Source organism: Eptesicus fuscus, chromosome 23 (assembly GCF_027574615.1).
Source record: "Eptesicus fuscus isolate TK198812 chromosome 23, DD_ASM_mEF_20220401, whole genome shotgun sequence".
Classification (NCBI taxonomy): Eukaryota; Metazoa; Chordata; class Mammalia; order Chiroptera; family Vespertilionidae; genus Eptesicus; species Eptesicus fuscus.
In genome coordinates, this window is record NC_072495.1 from 27,790,479 (window position 1) to 27,809,282 (window position 18,804).

The window sequence follows — 18,804 nt, forward strand, 5'->3', positions numbered from 1 at the left end:
TAACCACTAGCATAATGCATAACATTACCTTTCTTTAAAAATCTGGTCAAAGAACTTTCTATGCAACTTTTGATTTTAAATAGAACTATGAATTTAAAGTTGATTTCTACTGTATGTTCCCTTCAACCACTCCCACCCTTTATCTCCTTACTGGTATTTCCAGAAACTTTCTTCATTTTCAGGCACCTAACACTGTGCCCAAACTCAGTACTTTGAAGTCAGTGGTTTACTATCTACATTTATGTGCACATATGGAAAATTATAACTGCAAACCTCTAATGTGCCAACTTTTCTTACCCACAACCATATTAGGCCACATAACGTTACCTCCTTACCACAAAGCCATGTTAGCCTAAAAACCTTGATCCCTCACACTCCACCTAAATAAAAAGAACCTTACTTAGCACTGATAAAGGAAAAATGATCACACTATTTGGGAATGCAACAACTTTATTGAAAGAAAAGTGCAATTTAAATTGGTTGAAAGCTTAAAAGGATAACTTAGACACCTCCTCTTAAGCGCAGGACCAGGTGCAGAGTGGACTCCTTCTGGATGTTGTAGTCGGACAGGGTGCGCCCGTCTTCCAGCTGCTTGCCGGCAAAGATCAGCCGCTGCTGGTCAGGGGGGATGCCCTCTTTGTCTTGGATCTTGGCCTTGACATTCTCGATGGTGTCGCTGGGCTCGACCTCGAGGGTGATGGTCTTGCCGGTCAAGGTCTTCACGAAGATCTGCATCCCACCTCTGAGGCGCAGGACCAGGTGCAGAGTGGACTCCTTCTGGATGTTGTAGTCGGACAGGGTGCGCCCGTCTTCCAGCTGCTTGCCGGCAAAGATCAGCCGCTGCTGGTCAGGGGGGATGCCCTCTTTGTCTTGGATCTTGGCCTTGACATTCTCGATGGTGTCGCTGGGCTCGACCTCGAGGGTGATGGTCTTGCCGGTCAAGGTCTTCACGAAGATCTGCATCCCACCTCTGAGGCGCAGGACCAGGTGCAGAGTGGACTCCTTCTGGATGTTGTAGTCGGACAGGGTGCGCCCGTCTTCCAGCTGCTTGCCGGCAAAGATCAGCCGCTGCTGGTCAGGGGGGATGCCCTCTTTGTCTTGGATCTTGGCCTTGACATTCTCGATGGTGTCGCTGGGCTCGACCTCGAGGGTGATGGTCTTGCCGGTCAAGGTCTTCACGAAGATCTGCATCCCACCTCTGAGGCGCAGGACCAGGTGCAGAGTGGACTCTTTCTGGATGTTGTAGTCGGACAGGGTGCGCCCGTCTTCCAGCTGCTTGCCGGCAAAGATCAGCCGCTGCTGGTCAGGGGGGATGCCCTCTTTGTCTTGGATCTTGGCCTTGACATTCTCGATGGTGTCGCTGGGCTCGACCTCGAGGGTGATGGTCTTGCCGGTCAAGGTCTTCACGAAGATCTGCATCCCACCTCTGAGGCGCAGGACCAGGTGCAGAGTGGACTCCTTCTGGATGTTGTAGTCGGACAGGGTGCGCCCGTCTTCCAGCTGCTTGCCGGCAAAGATCAGCCGCTGCTGGTCAGGGGGGATGCCCTCTTTGTCTTGGATCTTGGCCTTGACATTCTCGATGGTGTCGCTGGGCTCGACCTCGAGGGTGATGGTCTTGCCGGTCAAGGTCTTCACGAAGATCTGCATCCCACCTCTGAGGCGCAGGACCAGGTGCAGAGTGGACTCCTTCTGGATGTTGTAGTCGGACAGGGTGCGCCCGTCTTCCAGCTGCTTGCCGGCAAAGATCAGCCGCTGCTGGTCAGGGGGGATGCCCTCTTTGTCTTGGATCTTGGCCTTGACATTCTCGATGGTGTCGCTGGGCTCGACCTCGAGGGTGATGGTCTTGCCGGTCAAGGTCTTCACGAAGATCTGCATCCCACCTCTGAGGCGCAGGACCAGGTGCAGAGTGGACTCCTTCTGGATGTTGTAGTCGGACAGGGTGCGCCCGTCTTCCAGCTGCTTGCCGGCAAAGATCAGCCGCTGCTGGTCAGGGGGGATGCCCTCTTTGTCTTGGATCTTGGCCTTGACATTCTCGATGGTGTCGCTGGGCTCGACCTCGAGGGTGATGGTCTTGCCGGTCAAGGTCTTCACGAAGATCTGCATCCCACCTCTGAGGCGCAGGACCAGGTGCAGAGTGGACTCCTTCTGGATGTTGTAGTCGGACAGGGTGCGCCCGTCTTCCAGCTGCTTGCCGGCAAAGATCAGCCGCTGCTGGTCAGGGGGGATGCCCTCTTTGTCTTGGATCTTGGCCTTGACATTCTCGATGGTGTCGCTGGGCTCGACCTCGAGGGTGATGGTCTTGCCGGTCAAGGTCTTCACGAAGATCTGCATCCCACCTCTGAGGCGCAGGACCAGGTGCAGAGTGGACTCCTTCTGGATGTTGTAGTCGGACAGGGTGCGCCCGTCTTCCAGCTGCTTGCCGGCAAAGATCAGCCGCTGCTGGTCAGGGGGGATGCCCTCTTTGTCTTGGATCTTGGCCTTGACATTCTCAATGGTGTCGCTGGGCTCGACCTCGAGGGTGATGGTCTTGCCGGTCAAGGTTTTCACGAAGATCTGCATTGTCTGTTAGAACAAAAAGAGACAAAACAGAAAAAGAACCCGAGAGTTTAGCAGGCAATTCACTAGTCAACACATTCCTAACGCTCTAAGTGTCATTTTTTTATTGGCCCAATGACTAAACTAAACACTTGCCTAGGGCAAGGAACCAAAAAAACACACACACACAGAAAAACAAAAACAAAACTACTTGCCTAACACAACACAGATCAGGTACCATAGAAACGGACACTTAAAACCTGCACAGTGTTACTAACCAGTGCCATACTGATAAATTCAGGGGGAAAAAAAAATGAAACTTGCCTACGAAACCTCAGAATGTGAAACGGAATCTCTTTGGCGAAGTCAAAACCCCAGGTCCAGGCACTTACACGGGAAAAGCAGGGAAACTGGACCCAAGCGCACTTCCGGGCTCCGCACTCGCCCTCCCTGCACGTCCGTCTCCCGTCAGCTCGGCCCAGGCCCCAGCCCCGTGTCCCGCCACCCGAGAAAGGAATCCTAACGCCCGACCGGCAGGCGGCCCCACCCGGCATTGTGCGCCCACAGGGGGGTGACGTCACGCGAGCGCACCCCCGCCGTGGGTGCAGGTCGCTTCCGAGCGGCACCGGCCGGGCTGGGCCCCCTCACGGCGCTCGGGCACCGCGGGGACTTCCGGCCCGTTAGGCCGTGACCCAGACTCCACGGCGGGCCCACACGCGCTGCCCAGCCCCGTCCTGTCAAACCCAAACCCAAACCCGCGCTCTCCCCGCCCCGACCGCAGCGCCCGCCGCGTCTCCCCGCCACATTCCCCCTCAGCCCGCCCGCCAGCCCCTCCGCCGCTTCACAAGCCGCCATTTCGCGGCGGCCCTCTCCCCTCAGGGTCCCCGGCTCGCGGCACCCACACGACTCAAGGCCCCCTCAGCTGCCCTCCGCCCGCGGCGGACACTCCGCCTGCCGCCCCCGCCGCTCCCCACGGAGCGGGACACGGCCCCGAGCCCCCCGGCCGGCGCGGCCGCGGCAGCCCCCGCTCACCGAGGGCGATGAGGGAAGCTGCGGGCGACGTGAAGAACGGCTACTGCGCTTCGAGCGACCGCGAACTGCGTGCGCCACGCCCGGCGCCGCCTTATATAGCCACGCAAGCGCCGCGCCCGCGGATCCCTCCGCGGAAACGAGGCGGAGGGACTACTTTCCTCCGCCCTTCCGCCCTCCGCGGGGGTCACGAGCGCCTCGGTGTCCTCTAACTCCCCTTCTAGAATGTTCCATGGCGAAGGCTGGAACTCTGGGCGGAACCGGGTGGGGAGGGGGGCGGCTCTTCTGAGGGCCCGGGCGGAGGGATCAGCGCGTTTGCTGCGCGCTACGTCCGCGGACGCGGCCGGCGCTGGACTCGGCAGGACGGGCGGCGGGTGGGGGAGGGGTGCCCGCGGCGGAAGCGAAAACCCGGCACGGAGTCGGCGGGCGCTCGGAGCGGGTCGGGGAGCCCGCGCGCCCCCGCCCGCAATCCCGCTTCCCGACCCCGACGCCCCCTTCCTTCAGCCCCAGCCGGCCCCCGCGGTTCTCGCGACCCACCGTTGGCTGACGGGGGTCCGGCCCAGCGCCTCGTGCGGAGTCGGGGTCCCACTTCCCTCCCCCCGCACATAGGAGGGGTCTTTATTTTGGGGTCACAGTTAAGATCTTGATAGGGTTTGTGTTACCCTAAAGTTCTCTCCACCCCGCCCCCCCCCCAGGCGCGTCGCGAGGGCTTCCGGAACCGCAGCCCCCACCCCCACCCCCACCCCCACCGCGGCGGGCGGCGGCCCATCCCCCGGGCGGGCGCCGGGACAGGGCGGATGACTCGGCAGATCTCCGCGGGGCCTGGACTCGGGCCGAGGCCCGGGGGCCGCTCAGGACACGCGGGGGCTGGGCTCTCCAGGCAAAGGGGCCAAAAACAGTTTGCGGGGGAGACCCGGCCGTGGTGTGTCCGTACTGGGTTCTGGAACATGCAACATACTTTTTTAAAAAGAAAAAAAAATAAACGATTTGCCCCCAATAAATGCTTTAAAAGACTACAAAAGACACACACACACACACACACACACACACACACACACACACACACACGATGGGAGCTGGACCTGAAAGCTGGACAGGACTGGAACTTTCTAGATGGTTCTAGAATGTTCTTTCCCCTTCCTGTTTGGTGGGCGGGGTGGGCACGGTGGTCCTTGAGTCTATCCCAGGCGTCCTCAAACTACGGCCCCGCGGGCCACATGCGGGTGTTTCTGCCGTTGTTTTTTTTTAACTTCAAAATAAGATATGTGCCGTGTGCATAGGAATTTGTTCATAGTTTTTTTGTTTGTTTTAAATATATATTTTATTGATTTTTTTACAGAGAGGAAGGGAAAGGGATAGAGAGTCAAAAACATCGATGAGAGAGAAACATCCATCAGCTGCCTCCTGCACACCCCCCACCGGGGATGTGCCCGCAACCAAGGTACATGCCCTTGACCGGCATCGAACCCGGGACCCTTGATTCCTCAGGTCGATGCTCCATCCACTGAGCCAAACTGGTCCGGGCTGTTCATAGTTTTTTCAAACGACAGTCCGGCCCTCCAGCGGCCTGGGGGACAGTGAACGGGCCCCCCCTTTAAACAGTGTGAGGACCCCTGGCCTAGACCAAGGCCCCGCTGGGCTGGTATCCCGTTGACCTCGGGAATCGAACCCATGTGAGCTGAGATTTTAAAAGGACACGCATGGGCTCGGCCCTGTGTGTGTCCGAGGGGAAGGACACCTGTTTAATATTCAATACCCCCAACAGGAGGTGTGATGCCACCGGCGCGTCCCACTGGGGACAAGCGGGGAGAAAGGTCACCCGCCGGGCCTCGTTGGTGTTGACGGGGATCTGCGTTGTGAGCTCTGCCTCAGGTCTTCAGCCTTTTTTAAAAAGCGTTTTTATGTAGATGACCCCGGTGAACATTTACAACAGGTTTTGGTGGGTTTTTTTTTTAGAAGTTTACAGTAAACCTCCCCCCCCCTTGAGTCATGTTCTTAGTCACTGTTCCTTCTGGACTCTTCTAGGAAAATGAGCAGTTCCTAAAAATGGGGACGGGAGGGGGGACTTGAATACCTACCCTTTAAGGCCTTCAAGAAGAAAAAGACATTAGAGGTAACAACAGCAACAAAAATCCGACTAACCTTGGGCCCATTCCCCTGGGCCTGTTCACCAAGCGACTAAAAAATAAAATAAAAAAAGGGCCGTTGGGAACCACCCTCCCTGTGGCTGAGTTCAGGAAGAAGGTCTGAGCAGTGCACAATGGATTTCACCCTCTGTTATTTCTTAACATTTTCCCAAGAGAATGAACTCGTGACCGGGAAATGGAGACGAATAAAATGTCGTTTTCCAGGGTAGCTGGGGGGTCCCGGGGACTTCCAATACAGACTTCTCTCAAGGTCATTTCTTTTTTCTTTTCTTTTTTTAAATGTATTTCTTTATTGATTTCAGAGAGGATGGGAGAGGGGAGAGAGAGAGAGAGAATCATCAATGATGAAAGAGAATCATTGATCGGCTGCCTCCTGCCACCCCCCCACTGGGAATCGAGCCCCCAACCTGGGCAGGTGCCCCTGGCGGGAATCAAACCCGGGACCCTTCAGTCCGCAGGCCGACGCTCTATCCACTGAGCCACACCAGCCAGGGATGTCAAGGTCATTTCTTAACCAAAGGACACAGACCGTAGGGGGGTGAGGGCAGGTACTGGGGGTGGGAGCAGCCGGAGAAAGAGGTCAATGAGGGAGAAAGGGGGATCATGTAATACTTTAAGCAATAAAGAATTTAAATTAAAAAAGAATACTCATGTAGGTAAATAAATAATAATAATAATAAAAGATGGCTTCTTTCTATTTCTGGGAAGAGGTTCCAAAGGGACAAACACGGAGGCTCTGTGCGGGGTCCTTTCTCCCTGGATTCCAGGCCGAAGGTTGGAGGTTTTCAGGGGAGCACCCAGGGGCGGCTCCCCGTGAGGCGGCGGGCCTGGCTCCCCGCCACACCCCGCGTGCTGCTGCTGTTGTGCCGGGTGTTGTTCAGCCGGGAGGGAGCCCGGTGATGGAGGATGTGTCACGGCTGAGTCAGGAGCTTCGTGGTCGGACAGCTTTTCGCAGAGTCCAAAGGTGTGCAGGGGCCGGGGAGGGGGGGAGGGAGGAGAAGGGGAGGAGACAGGCTCAGAGGCCGGGCGTGGGCCCAGGGTGAGCTGGGGAGAACACCCAGGCCGTCCCCAGCAGGAAAAAACAGGTTCTGAAACGCCCTGCCGCCCGAACTGAAGTCCAGCCGGGGGGAGGGGGAGGCCAGTGGGGGGAAAGGAGACTTATGTAATACATTAGACGACAAAGAAATTACATTAAAAAAGGGGGCTGATGGATGTTTCTAACTCCCTGTCCCTCTCCCTTCCTCTCTGTAAAAAATCAGTAAAATAAATTTAAAAAAAGAAGAAGAAGAGAGAATGACCTTCAAAAGAACGAGTGGCTGCTGTTTTTCTGGAACGGCCATTCCCAACCAGGAGGGACTGGGTCCCTCCGTGGGCACCTGGCACCGTGGGGAGACACTACCTGGGTCGTCACAACGGGGGCGGGGGGCGGCCAGGGATGCTGCTGAACACCCTACAGTGGACAGCCCCCCCCAACACAGCCACCTGGCCCCCATGTCAACAATGCCCAGGTTCAGGGCCCCCCGGTCTCCAGAGGCTTTTTGGGGGGGTCCCTGGAAAGCCTGCATGTCCCACTGGGTCTCGGGAACCGGGGCTCAGGTCACGCTGATCCCGAACAACCCCCTCCCCCCGCCCCCGTCCCCTGACCTAGAATGCAGGGTGCTAGAATGTGCCAGAGGCAGGGTGAGTCACGGATCCATTTCCAGCTCCTTCCTGACTCAGATCCGTCCTTTGCTGGCGGCCCAGAAGCAAGAACAGCGTCAGAGCTGCCACCAATGGCAGCGTGACAGAGGCCCAGCAACAGGGCCGGATTGGCGAGTCCCCCCCCTCACCCCCCCAACACCCCACCCCCGGGCACATGATGTCCTGAGCTCACAAAGGCCTGGGTGCTGGGCTGCAGGGGTGGGGGCTGGGGGCGGCGCGGGGTGGGGGCAGAGATGGGCCCGGTGCCTGCGTGTCTGCTGCGCTTCCTCTCCCCGCAGGGGATTCAGCTGCCACGGAGGCAACAACCTTGAAGGGCCCTCGCCACTCAGCGGTCGGTCGTCCGGGGAATGGCCGAGGACACGGTGGCCGGTGGCTGGCGGGCCCGTCCAGGGAGGGCTGGGTGGGAAAGGCTGGCCTTGTTCTGTCCTCGGTCCGTCGGTGATGCCGCCGTAAAAGGGAGCCAGGGAATCGGCTGCTGAGGGGGAAAAACACCCCGAAAAAAACACCACCACCCCCCCCCCCCCCCGCACGGAACACGGCGGCCGGGGGCCCTGCTCCCTCTTCTTCCCGTTGGCGTTTGAACATTCGCATCACGCAGCAGCACACCCCGCTCCAGCTCAGAAATAACCAGCCCACCCCTAGCTTCCTGGCGCTCTTAAAAATAATGGTGGCAGCACAGACGTAACCCAACGGAACCATCTTCATGAACCATTTTAAAATATATAAATATATTTTATTGATTTTTTACAGAGAGGAAGGGAGAGGGATAGAGAGTTAGAAACATCGATGAGAGAGAAACATTGATCAGCTGCCTCCTGCACACCCCCCACTGGAGATGTGCCTGCAACCAAGGTACATGCCCATGCCCTTGACCGGAATGGAACCTGGGACCCTTCAGTCCCCAGGCCGACGCTCTATCCACTGAGCCACACCGGTTAGGGCTTCATGAACCATTTTTAAAAATGTATTTTTATTGATTTCAGAGAGGAAGAGGGAGGGACAGAAATAGCAACGGTGAGCGAGAATCACCGACCGGACACCTCCTGCCCGCCCCACGCTGCCCTGACCGCAATGGAACCGCGGCCCCCGGGTTCAGAGGTCGGTGCCCCGCCGCTGAGCGACGCTGGCCCGGCCTCCCCTGTGCTAAGTGTCCGGTGTGCTGCAGGGGAGTGCGTAGAGACCCCGGTGTTGGGGGGAGAGTCACAGGAGGAGAGAAAGCCGGGTTCCATTCCCTTCCACACTGTCTCCGTGGGAGACACCTGGGGACCAGGAGTCCCTCACAGAAGCCAGTTCAGCTGGGGGCCTGAACACACAGGGAGAGGGGAGAGGGAGGAGGCCTCTTAGGAGAGAGCCAGTGATTTGTAGGAAAGACACATGGGGAAGGGGATGGGGGGGGGGGGACAGGATCGCTCGTGACAAAGTGGGGTGTCCTCTCCTAGCCTCACTCCTGTGACAAGGGTTCGCTGGTGGGCGGCACCCCCGGAGGGGACCCCGGGCCTCTCAGTCCCTTGGGGAGACTGCCAGGCCGCTAAGGGGGTTGGGGGAAAGACTCTCCCCGCGTTTGCCGTTTTACAAGTGCCTTCGGCTCAGCGTTATATCCAAGCGGCTTCTTTCCGCCCTGGCCTGTGTGGTTCAGTGGGTTGAGCCGCCCCAGGCACTAAAAAGTCTCTGGTTGGCCGAAACCGGTGTGGCTCAGTGGATAGAGCGTCGGCCTGTGGACTGAAGGGTCCTGGGTTCGATTCCGGTCAAGGGCATGTGCCTTGGTTGGGGGCACATCCCCAGTGGGGGGTGTGCAGGAGGCAGCTGATCGATGTTTCTCTCTCATCGATGTTTCTAGCTCTCTATCCCTCTCCCTTCCTCTCTGTAAAAAATCAATAAAATATATTTTAAAAAAATAAAGACTCTGGTTGGATTCCTGGTGGTGGGTCAGGGCACAGGCCCGGGTTGTGTGAGTTTGACCCCTGTTTCTCTCTGACATCGATGTTTCTCTCTCTCTCTCGCTCTCTCTCTCTCTCCCTGTCCCCTGCTCTCCCTCTCAAATCAATAAAAGCATTAAAAACAACAGCAAAGTGGCATGTTTACCTTCCACATTCACCCTGTTAGGCAACCACCTCCACACCTGTTTTCATCTTGCAAAACTGAACTCTGACCCATTAGCCAACTCTCGGTTGCCCCATCCTCCCGGCCCAGGGCAGCCGCCACCCCACTTTCCGTCTCTGCCAAGGTGACTTCTCCAGGGGCCTCATCTAAGGGGCTCTGTGTTGTTGTTTTTTAATGTGAAACAAAATGTTGTTGTTAAACACGATTTTCTTCCCGAAGATTCCGGACAACTTTCCTAGGAGGCTCCATTTCCCAACACAAGCCTGATGGGAATTTTTGTTTCTTTAGGGTAATTTTCCCCCCTTGTCATTGTGTATTGATAGGGGGGACCTATAATCTGATATAGCACCTGAATTGATTTGAAAAACGATCCTATTATTTTAAATCTTAGAACACATGTACTTATATGAATGGGGGTTACGTTTCTCCTATGTGAAGAGGGGGTTACGTTTCTCCTATGTGAAGAGGGGGTTACGTTTCTCCTATGGGAAGAGGGGGTGACGTTTCTTCTATGTGAAGAGGGGGTTACGTTTCTCCTATGTGAAGAGGGGGTGACGTTTCTTCTATGTGAAGAGGGGGTGACATTTCTCCTATGTGAAGAGCGGGTGACGTTTCTCCTATGGGAAAAGGGGGTGAAGTTTTTCTTAAGTTTCGCTTTCAAGGCCCATGGGAAGTGATTGAGGAGGTGACCCTGCTGTGAATCCAGCAAGCAGAACGGATACACAGGGTCAGACTGACCCACCAGGAGTCAAAACATCACCTCCTCACCATCATCTCATCCACATCATCTCCTCACCATCATCCCCTCCACATCATCTCCTCACCATCATCCCATCCACATCACCTCCTCACCATCATCCCATCCACATCCTCTCCTCACCATCATCCCATCCACATCACCTCCTCACCATCATCTCCTCCACATCCTCTCCTCACCATCATCTCCTCCACATCACCTCCTCACCATCATCCCATCCACATCACCTCCTCACCATCATCCCATCCACATCCTCTCCTCACCATCATCCCATCCACATCACCTCCTCACCATCATCTCCTCCACATCCTCTCCTCACCATCATCCCATCCACATCACCTCCTCACCATCATCTCCTCACCATCCTCTCCTCCACATCCTCTCCTCACCATCATCCCATCCACATCACCTCCTCACCATCATCCCATCCACATCCTCTCCTCACCATCATCCCATCCACATCACCTCCTCACCATCATCTCCTCCACATCCTCTCCTCACCATCATCTCCTCCACATCCTCTCCTCACCATCATCTCCTCCACATCCTCTCCTCACCATCATCTCCTCCACATCCTCTCCTCACCATCATCTCATCCACATCATCTCCTCACCATCATCTCCTCCACATCCTCTCCTCACCATCATCCCATCCACATCACCTCCTCACCACACCGGTTTCAGCTGGAAGGCAGGATTCGATGCTTGTAAGCGCCCTGTCTTCTTGGTGGGCCGGCCTTCTCAATCAACGCCTCATAGGCCCTGACCAGTGTGGCTCAGTGGATAGAGCGTCGGCCTGTGGACTGAAGGGTCCCAGGTTCGATTCCGGTCAAGGGCATGGACCTTGGTGGCGGGCACATCCCCAGTGGGGGGGGGGTGCAGGAGGCAGCTGATCGATGTTTCTCTCTCATCGATGTTTCTAACTCTCTATCCCTCTCCCTTCCTCTCTGTAAAAAATCAATAAAATATATTTAAAAAATAAATAAATAAACGCCTCATAGGATTCAACCTGCCTTTGTGATTGGACACGGCGACAGGCAGCCGAGCCCACCCGGAGGTTTCCCGGTGACGCCATTAGAAGCGCGTAATGGTCAGCCACACGGTAAGACAGAAGCGTATCGTTAGTTTCGTGTTGGCCTCACACGTTAAACTGCAACCTTTGTTTGTTTCTTTAGAAACAGGAGCTGCACCCTAGGCCACCAGCCACCGCCCACGGCTGAGTCACTTCAGGGAACTTCAGTGTCATCGAAGGTGGATGTTCTTCATTCTTTGGAGGGTGGGTGGGATGTTTTGAAATGTGAGGCCGGCGTGGCTCAGTAGTTGAGTGTCTTACCCAGGAGCCAGGAGGTCACCGTTCCATTCCCGGTCAGGGCACAGGCCCGGATCTCGGGCTCAATCCCCAGTGGGGGGGCGTGCAGGGGGCAGCTGATCCACGATTCTCTCTGATCATCGATGTTTCTACCTCTCTCCCTCTTCCTTCCCCTCTGACATCAATAAAAATATATTAAAAAAAAAAAACACCATAAGCCCTGGCCGGTGTGGCTCAGTGGATAGAGCGTCGGCCTGCGGACTGAAGGGTCCCAGGTTCGATTCCGGTCAAGGGCATGTACCTTGGTTGTGGGCACATCCCCAGTAGGGGGTGTGCAGGAGGCAGCTGATTGATGTTTCTAACTCTCTATCCCTCTCCCTTCCTCTCTGTAAAAAAAAAAATCAGTAATATATATTTTAAAAAAACACACTCACAAGTGTGGAGTCCAATGATCCAGACTGATGGACGAGGATCCATTGTTACTGAAGACAAAGAACTGGACCCGTAGGATGCAACAGGACCCCTTCTTTGAATGAAAAACAGCTCTCATTTTTAGTGATGAAAGACTGTACACGCAGAAAGAGTTCATGCACCTCATTCGTTCATTCATTCTTACATTCATTCATTCATTCATTCTGGTCCTGTTCCTGAGGAAGCAGGGAGCCAGCCCCCTGCTGGGAATGCCGGTCTCCTTTTGGGCAGCCCCCTCTGGAAAAGGTTGTTCCTGACCCCACGGAGGGCGAAGGGCAAGGCCGGCGCAGACCGCTGACCTCTGGCTTACACATCGCCCCCTGGCGGCCGGATTGAGTCCCCGCCCTGCAGGCCTGGGGGCGCAGGCGCTGCCACTGCCCGATGGCTGTGGTTCCGGGGCGGCTGTGGTTCCGGGGTGGCTGTGGTTCCGGGGTGGCTGTGGTTCCCAGCATCACCTCCCTTCTGCCTCCTTCACGGTTTCCTGTGAGTTGCACCCGTTCGCCTCCCTCCAGCAAAAGCGCATTTGGAACATTCCGGGCCGATCGTGACTGTGGGGAAAACCCCACCTGTTATCACCGCAGCCCAGTAGGTGCTTTGAGGATGAACAGGCGGAAAAGAAGAACGAGAAAAAAACACAATGGAGATGCCGGGGATCGAACCCGGGGCCTCATACATGCAAAGCATGCGCTCTACCACTGAGCTACATCCCCCAGCCCTATGGTGCCCCTTCCTGGAATTCTCTGCTAGACTCTAATCCTAAAATCTGTTTTCCTAAATAGATTTTATACAGTTAAATGTGCAGTGCCCCCTTCTTTTATAAATACATTTTATACACCAAGGTTGCAGGTTCAATCCCCAGGCAGGGCGCACACAAGAAACAACCGGTGAACGCATGAATACAAACCGGTGAATAAAAGCAGGTCCAGAGACACAGAAGCAGGGGACAGGTGGACGAATCTCGGAGAGAAGGCGTGGGTGGCAGAGATTAACAAAGACCTTGTGTGCATCTATGCATAACCCGTGGGCACAGACAACAGTGTGGTGAAGGCCTGGGGGGAGAGGGGGGCCGGGCAGGGGCAGGGGGGAGAGGGTCAAGGAGAAAATAAAAAGGGGGGGGGGAACATCTGTAATATTTTAAGAAAGATAAGTTTTAAAAAACACAGTCAGGGGAACAACAAATCGATGTTTCTTTCTCCCCAAGAGGCCTGTTTTTCGTAACTCACAGCCGGAGTTCCAGCCGGTCCTGGAACCAGGGGCAAAAGGGAGGAGGCCTACCCTATTTCTGTTTGTTTTCGGTGGAGGCGCAGGGGTGGATTTAAGTAAAAATGAAATCTACAGGGGAACACCGGTTCCTAACAGGGTATACACTTCTGTCTACTCCACGGGGCGCTCACCAGCACAAGGCGGGTCCCCTTGGGTCACCACACCTCCGACCCCTCCAACCTCCGACCCCTCCAGCCTCCGACCCCTCCAACCTCTGACCCCTCCAGCCTCTTCCCCTCCATCCACCTCTCCTCTGGTGACACCATCCCGGTGCAAACAGACCTGTTCTTCGTATGTTTTTTTGTTTGTTTGTTTCACAAAAGCAGAACAGACGGGTACTCCATTCCATACTATTTTCCTTTGGATCCTCCCCCAAGGACCTGTGTGCATGTATTTTGTTTGTGTGTTTACTTGTTTATTTACGTCATCATTATTGTTGAAAGGATTACCTAGGTGCCCCCTTCCCCCCCATCAAACCCCCTCCGGCCAACCCCGCCCCCTGTCCCAGGCCCTCACCACCCCCCTGTCTGCGTCCCTGAGTTATGCGTGTATACACACAAGGCAAACAGACCTGTTCTTGAATGTTGCTCCTAGAAAACAAAACAGTAAAAAAAAGCGTACACAGCCTCCCCGTCGGGGAATCGAACCCCGGTCTCCCGCGTGACAGGCGGGGATACTCACCACTATACTAACGAGGACGAGCCATGCCAAGGCGCCTCCACACGGGTTCCTATAGACACGGCGCTCTTCCGGCTGCCGCAGCATCACTCCCCGCGGTCCCCCCGCTAAGCGGCGGGGGCGGCGGGCGTCTCCCCGGCGGGCGCGGAGGGCCCTGCTCCGGTCCCTGGAGGCGCTGAGCACCCCGAAAGCAGGAAACACACGCAGGCGGGGAAAAGCCGCCACTTCCTGTGCCCGCGGGGCCCCGAGGGCGGGGGATGTAGCTCAGTGGTAGAGCGCATGCTTTGCATGTATGAGGCCCCGGGTTCGATCCCCGGCATCTCCAGTTTCTTTTTTTTCCGTTTTTCATGGGAAAGTCTCTCCTTCCAGGTGTTCAGCGGTGAACAGGCCCCGCAGGTTCGCCCGCTTTGTCTCTTCCCGCCACACGGCGAGCCGGATGCAGCTGCGGGAATGAACAGCCGCCGACAAACGCGTGGCAGCTTCCTCCGCTTTTCCGAAATAAAATAAAATAAATGGGGGCCGAGGAAAAGCTGGCTGTGGCTGGGCTTCCCCAGGAGGGGCGCATCGAGAAGTTTCCAGCCGCCCGGGCTCCCGGTGGGAAACGCGGAGCTGCTTTCAACAAAGAAAGGAAATCCCCCCCTTTATCCTTCTCCACGCGTGCATTTCCACCGCGCTCCGGGGGAAAAGGGGGAAAAAATAAAATAAAACAGGAGAGCTGCCGAAACCCGGGATCGAACCAGGGACCTTTAGATCTTCAGTCTAACGCTCTCCCAACTGAGCTATTTCGGCCGCTGTAGTCGCACAGCCTCCCGGTCCCTCCCCATGCTGTTCCTCACGGCCCCGCGTCATCGCCCTCCGCCCTCGGGTCCGGGGCGGGGAGACGGAAACCAGACGGCACCGCCCCCTGCTGGGCCCGCCCCCACCTGCCCGCAATGCCCCTTCCCGTCCTTCAAGGCCACCGCCTCCCGGAAGCTTTCCCTGATTACGCCTCCCAACACGACCGCAGCCCCCTATTGCGGATTGTTCGTTTAGGTATTGTCCCCCCCGCCCCCCCCCCCCCCCAATCCTCCAAGAGCAGGAAAGCCCTCTGTCCGGGTCCCCGCTGCTAGGCCGTGCCTGGAACATAACCTGCGCTCCACAGACAGCTGTGAGTTCATGAGTGGATGGATGTGTGGATGGATGGATGGATGGATGTGTGGATGGATGGATGGGTGGGTGGATGGATGTGTGGATGGAGGAAGGGATGGGTGGATGGATGGATGGATGTGTGGATGGATGGATGGATGGATGGATGGAGGGATGGGAGGGAGGGAGGGAGGGGTGGGTGGATGGATGGATGTGTGGATGGATGTGTGGATGGATGGGTGGATGGATGTGTGGATGGATGTGTGGATGGATGGATGGATGGATGGAGGGAGGGAGGGAGGGGTGGGTGGATGGATGGATGGATGGATGGATGTGTGGATGGATGGATGGGTGGATGGATGTGTGGATGGATGGATGGATGGATGGAGGGAGGGAGGGATGGATGGGTGGGTGGGTGGATGGATGGATGGATGGATGTGTGGATGGATGGATGGAGGGAGGGAGGGATGGATGGGTGGGTGGATGGATGGATGGATGGATGGATGGATGTGTGGATGGATGGATGGATGGAGGGAGGGAGGGAGGGAGGGAGGGAGGGATGGGTGGGTGGATGGATGGATGGATGGGTGGATGGGTGGATGGATGGATGGATGGATGGACGGACCCTGCCTGGCTCGGACCTCAGCTTTCTCACGCTCCCTTCTCTGTGCAAAAGCACAAGGTCACCCGTGGGTGCAGCGCCCCAGGCAGCGCCCAGGTGCAGGGGTGCTGACCACGCCGGGCCTGCGGGGTGACGCACGGGCCTGGGTGTGGCTCTCCTCGGGGCAGCGAGTGGCCCAGATCCGGCCTCCACACCTGGGCGCCCGCGCAGCCCCCAGGCGTGAGGAAGCCAGCAGGTCCGCATCCAGGAGCGGCCCTGACTCTCCCCTTTGGGAACCGGGTGGGTGGGTGGGAAGGGCTGCGGGGGGGAGACTGTCCATGACGTGAGGTCATTTGGCAAGTGTGTGCCAGACACCTGGTGACCCTGTGGCTCATCCACGAATCCAGGAACCAGATGGCTCAGGGATAAGAGTTGTGCTAAGAAGCAAAACAAACCGCAGCGATGGGGTGGCATTCGGGGATGCGGCAGCGAGAGGAGCAGGGAGCAGAGACGACCTGCAGCATGGCGAGCCCGCGGTGCTAGGACCTGAGGAAGCGGCCCGAGGACGGAGGGGACCGCAGGTGCAAAGGCCCTGAGGCAGGGAGGAGGGGCTCACTGGAGGAGCAGCAGCGAGCAGGCGTGGGAGAGGGGAAGAGGGTGATGGGGGAGAGGGCGCCTGGCGAGGCCAGAGAGGCGGGTGAGGCCAGAGCTGGCCAGGCCGCACGGAGAAGCACGTGCATTGTCTTCTGGTGGCAGGTGGGAGGTCTGATGGATGGTGACAGAGTTCATCTGGGTGTCACAACAAATCACCCACCCGGGAAGGGGATGTGTGACAACGGAGGCTCAGAATCATCCGTACACCGAGTGGCACGCCCCGAACCCCTTCAGGAGCGAGGGGACCGCGCGGACTCCCCCTGCTCTCCATGCACAGCAGGCCTCTGAAAAGCATTAGGAATATCCTCCTGATAAAAATGGAGGGAGGGAGGAGGGAGAAGGGAGGGAGGAGGGAGAAGGAAGGAAGGAAGGAAGGGGCAGGGAGGGAGGAACACGAGGAAGGGGAAAGGGGGGAAAGAGAAAGAAAAAGAAGATGGAAGAGTCCAGAAAGGTGGAGAATGGAGTCAAGGAGCCGCTCCCTCCTTCTGCCGGGCCTTCTCCACAGAGGGGCCCCACGCCTGGAGCAGGTGGGGATGCGGTGACCATGGGCAGGTCACACAGCCATTCCCTAGGCCTCAGTTTCACCGTCTGTCTAATGGGATGAAGTAGCACCCACCCGTGAGGTTGCTGCGGAGACAAAACGAGGGCAGACCTGCACAGCGCCGAGCACCGCCCGGCACAGGATGCATAACCGCTGGCTGGTGACCAGGGACATAAATGCAAAACCACCCGAGCTCTGTCCACTACAGACCACGCATATAACACGCATATAAGGGGGGACCCGTTGGGCCCACTGCCGCGCACCCCAATTGCCAGGTTTGCAGGGACAACGGCGAGGCCCACGGCGTCGGGTGCGTGTGTCACAAGGGACTTAAAAGTTGTGCGCAGCCTCCCCGTCGGGGAATCGAACCCCGGTCTCCCGCGTGACAGGCGGGGATACTCACCACTATACTAACGAGGACGAGCTCTGGTTAGCCTGCCTCCGCGTTGGCCCATGTGGACGTGGGTTCTCTTCCTCTCACCCGCCTGCGCCAGGCCGGCCTCCCCGGTGCAGTGCCTGGTCCGTGGGCTCCCATGTGGCGTGGGAGGACCCGCCTGCACCAGGGCCGCTGAGCACTCGGGCCGGAGCGGAGCGGGCGGAAGGATTCTGGGTCTTCCTATCGCCCTGCAGCCGCCAGGCCCAGGGGATGTAGCTCAGTGGTAGAGCGCATGCTTTGCATGTATGAGGCCCCGGGTTCAATCCCCGGCATCTCCACTGTATTTTATTTTTTAAAAATTATTTTATTTTGCCTTTTTAACCGTGTAAATCAGTGACGGGGTGGGAAGGCGAGCAGAGAAGGGAACCCCGGCTCCCCCATCCGCAGACCTGAGAAGGAAGCTCCCTGGGGCCTAATCACAGATGCCCGGATCCCTCCGCTCGGGGGGGGGGGGGGTTGGGGGTGGGGGAGGGGGAGGAGGGAATAAGCTAAACTTTTAAACAAACACTCCCGGTTATTCGTGTCAGGCAGTTAGGAAAACACTGGGTGTTTCTAGGGAGGGTTTTGCAACTGGCCATCCGTTCGGTGACCTCGAGTGCCCGATGCCAGGCAGTGTGCACGCACTGCGCACCTACTGTGTGCCCGGGCCGCGTCCGGGGAGCCTCCGATCCCCCACAACCAGGCAGCTTCTCAGCCCTCCCGCCCTGGATGCCGGCGTTCCGGAGGCTGACAATAGCCAGCGGAGCTGCGTTCTAGGGAGACTAACGCTGGGACGGGGCTGGCGGAGGAAGGTGGTGTGGGGGGGCTGCTAGGACCCCTCGGGGTGCCTGCCTGTCTGCAGAAACAGAGGAGATGGCCGCTGCACACCCCTGAGGCGGAGAGGGGGTGCGCTCCGTGCTGCAGGGACAGAGAGAGCCCTGTGCGCGGAGCTCACGGCAGGAAGGCAGCAGGGGGTTCAGTCTCCCCAGACCCCGGAGGGCGACGCGCGGGAACAGGATGGAATCTGGGCGTTGAGGGCTCCCCCTGGCGGCCACGTGGGGAACCAGCGATGGGCCCACAGGCTGGACCCCACCAGGCAGGTCCCCGCAGGAGGGTGCGGGAGTGGCCGTGGGGAGTGAGGGGCTGGGCTCCGCACAGATTCTGGAGGGGCGGGGACAGGACTTGCAGACGACGTGGGTGGGTGTGGGGGAGAGGCCCGGGGACACCTAGTTGGGGGCGCACAGGGGACAGCGGCCAGGCCGCGGGCAGTGAGCAGGAATGTTGAACATGTCCGTGTTGTGTGGTCTCCGTGACGTACTTGCACTCCGGAATCCGCACTGGGTAAGGGTGGGCGGAGCCTGGCACCCCCGGTGACCTCCCTGACACGCAGTGAGCAGCACGTGTGGGGGGAGGGGCACCCCCAGACCACCCACATTCAGATGCACTAGGACTATTGGACTTCCACGCCAACATTTTTAA

General features: G+C 57.6%; 1 protein-coding gene and 6 non-coding genes across 8 annotated transcripts; 2 read left to right on the forward strand and 5 right to left on the reverse strand.

Annotated features, from left to right (window-relative positions):
* Nucleotides 1-432: 432 nt before the first annotated feature.
* On the reverse strand, nucleotides 433-3,665 carry UBC (ubiquitin C). 2 transcript variants are annotated; one of them, XM_054712486.1, is made up of 2 exons: nucleotides 3,568-3,665; nucleotides 433-2,562 (listed from the first exon to the last, which is right to left on the reverse strand). In XM_054712486.1, exon 2 carries the CDS (start codon nucleotides 2,557-2,559, stop codon nucleotides 502-504), a length of 2,058 nt encoding a protein of 685 aa, XP_054568461.1. In that variant the 5' UTR covers nucleotides 2,560-2,562; nucleotides 3,568-3,665; the 3' UTR covers nucleotides 433-501. The 2 variants fall into 2 exon arrangements, with proteins under 2 accessions (XP_054568461.1, XP_054568460.1); XM_054712485.1 differs by lacking the exon at nucleotides 3,568-3,665 and adding an exon at nucleotides 2,928-3,104.
* Nucleotides 3,666-12,686: 9,021 nt separating this feature from the next.
* Nucleotides 12,687-12,758, reverse strand: TRNAA-UGC (transfer RNA alanine (anticodon UGC)). Its single transcript has one exon. It is a non-coding gene; the product is annotated as a tRNA-Ala (tRNA).
* A 1,179-nt stretch (nucleotides 12,759-13,937) lies between these two features.
* Nucleotides 13,938-14,009, reverse strand: TRNAD-GUC (transfer RNA aspartic acid (anticodon GUC)). Its single transcript has one exon. It is a non-coding gene; the product is annotated as a tRNA-Asp (tRNA).
* A 233-nt stretch (nucleotides 14,010-14,242) lies between these two features.
* Nucleotides 14,243-14,314, forward strand: TRNAA-UGC (transfer RNA alanine (anticodon UGC)). Its single transcript has one exon. It is a non-coding gene; the product is annotated as a tRNA-Ala (tRNA).
* A 391-nt stretch (nucleotides 14,315-14,705) lies between these two features.
* TRNAF-GAA (transfer RNA phenylalanine (anticodon GAA)) lies at nucleotides 14,706-14,778 on the reverse strand. Its single transcript has one exon. It is a non-coding gene; the product is annotated as a tRNA-Phe (tRNA).
* A 2,480-nt stretch (nucleotides 14,779-17,258) lies between these two features.
* Nucleotides 17,259-17,330, reverse strand: TRNAD-GUC (transfer RNA aspartic acid (anticodon GUC)). The gene has a single exon. It is a non-coding gene; the product is annotated as a tRNA-Asp (tRNA).
* Nucleotides 17,331-17,552: 222 nt separating this feature from the next.
* TRNAA-UGC (transfer RNA alanine (anticodon UGC)) lies at nucleotides 17,553-17,624 on the forward strand. Its single transcript has one exon. It is a non-coding gene; the product is annotated as a tRNA-Ala (tRNA).
* The last annotated feature ends 1,180 nt before the right edge of the window (nucleotides 17,625-18,804 follow it).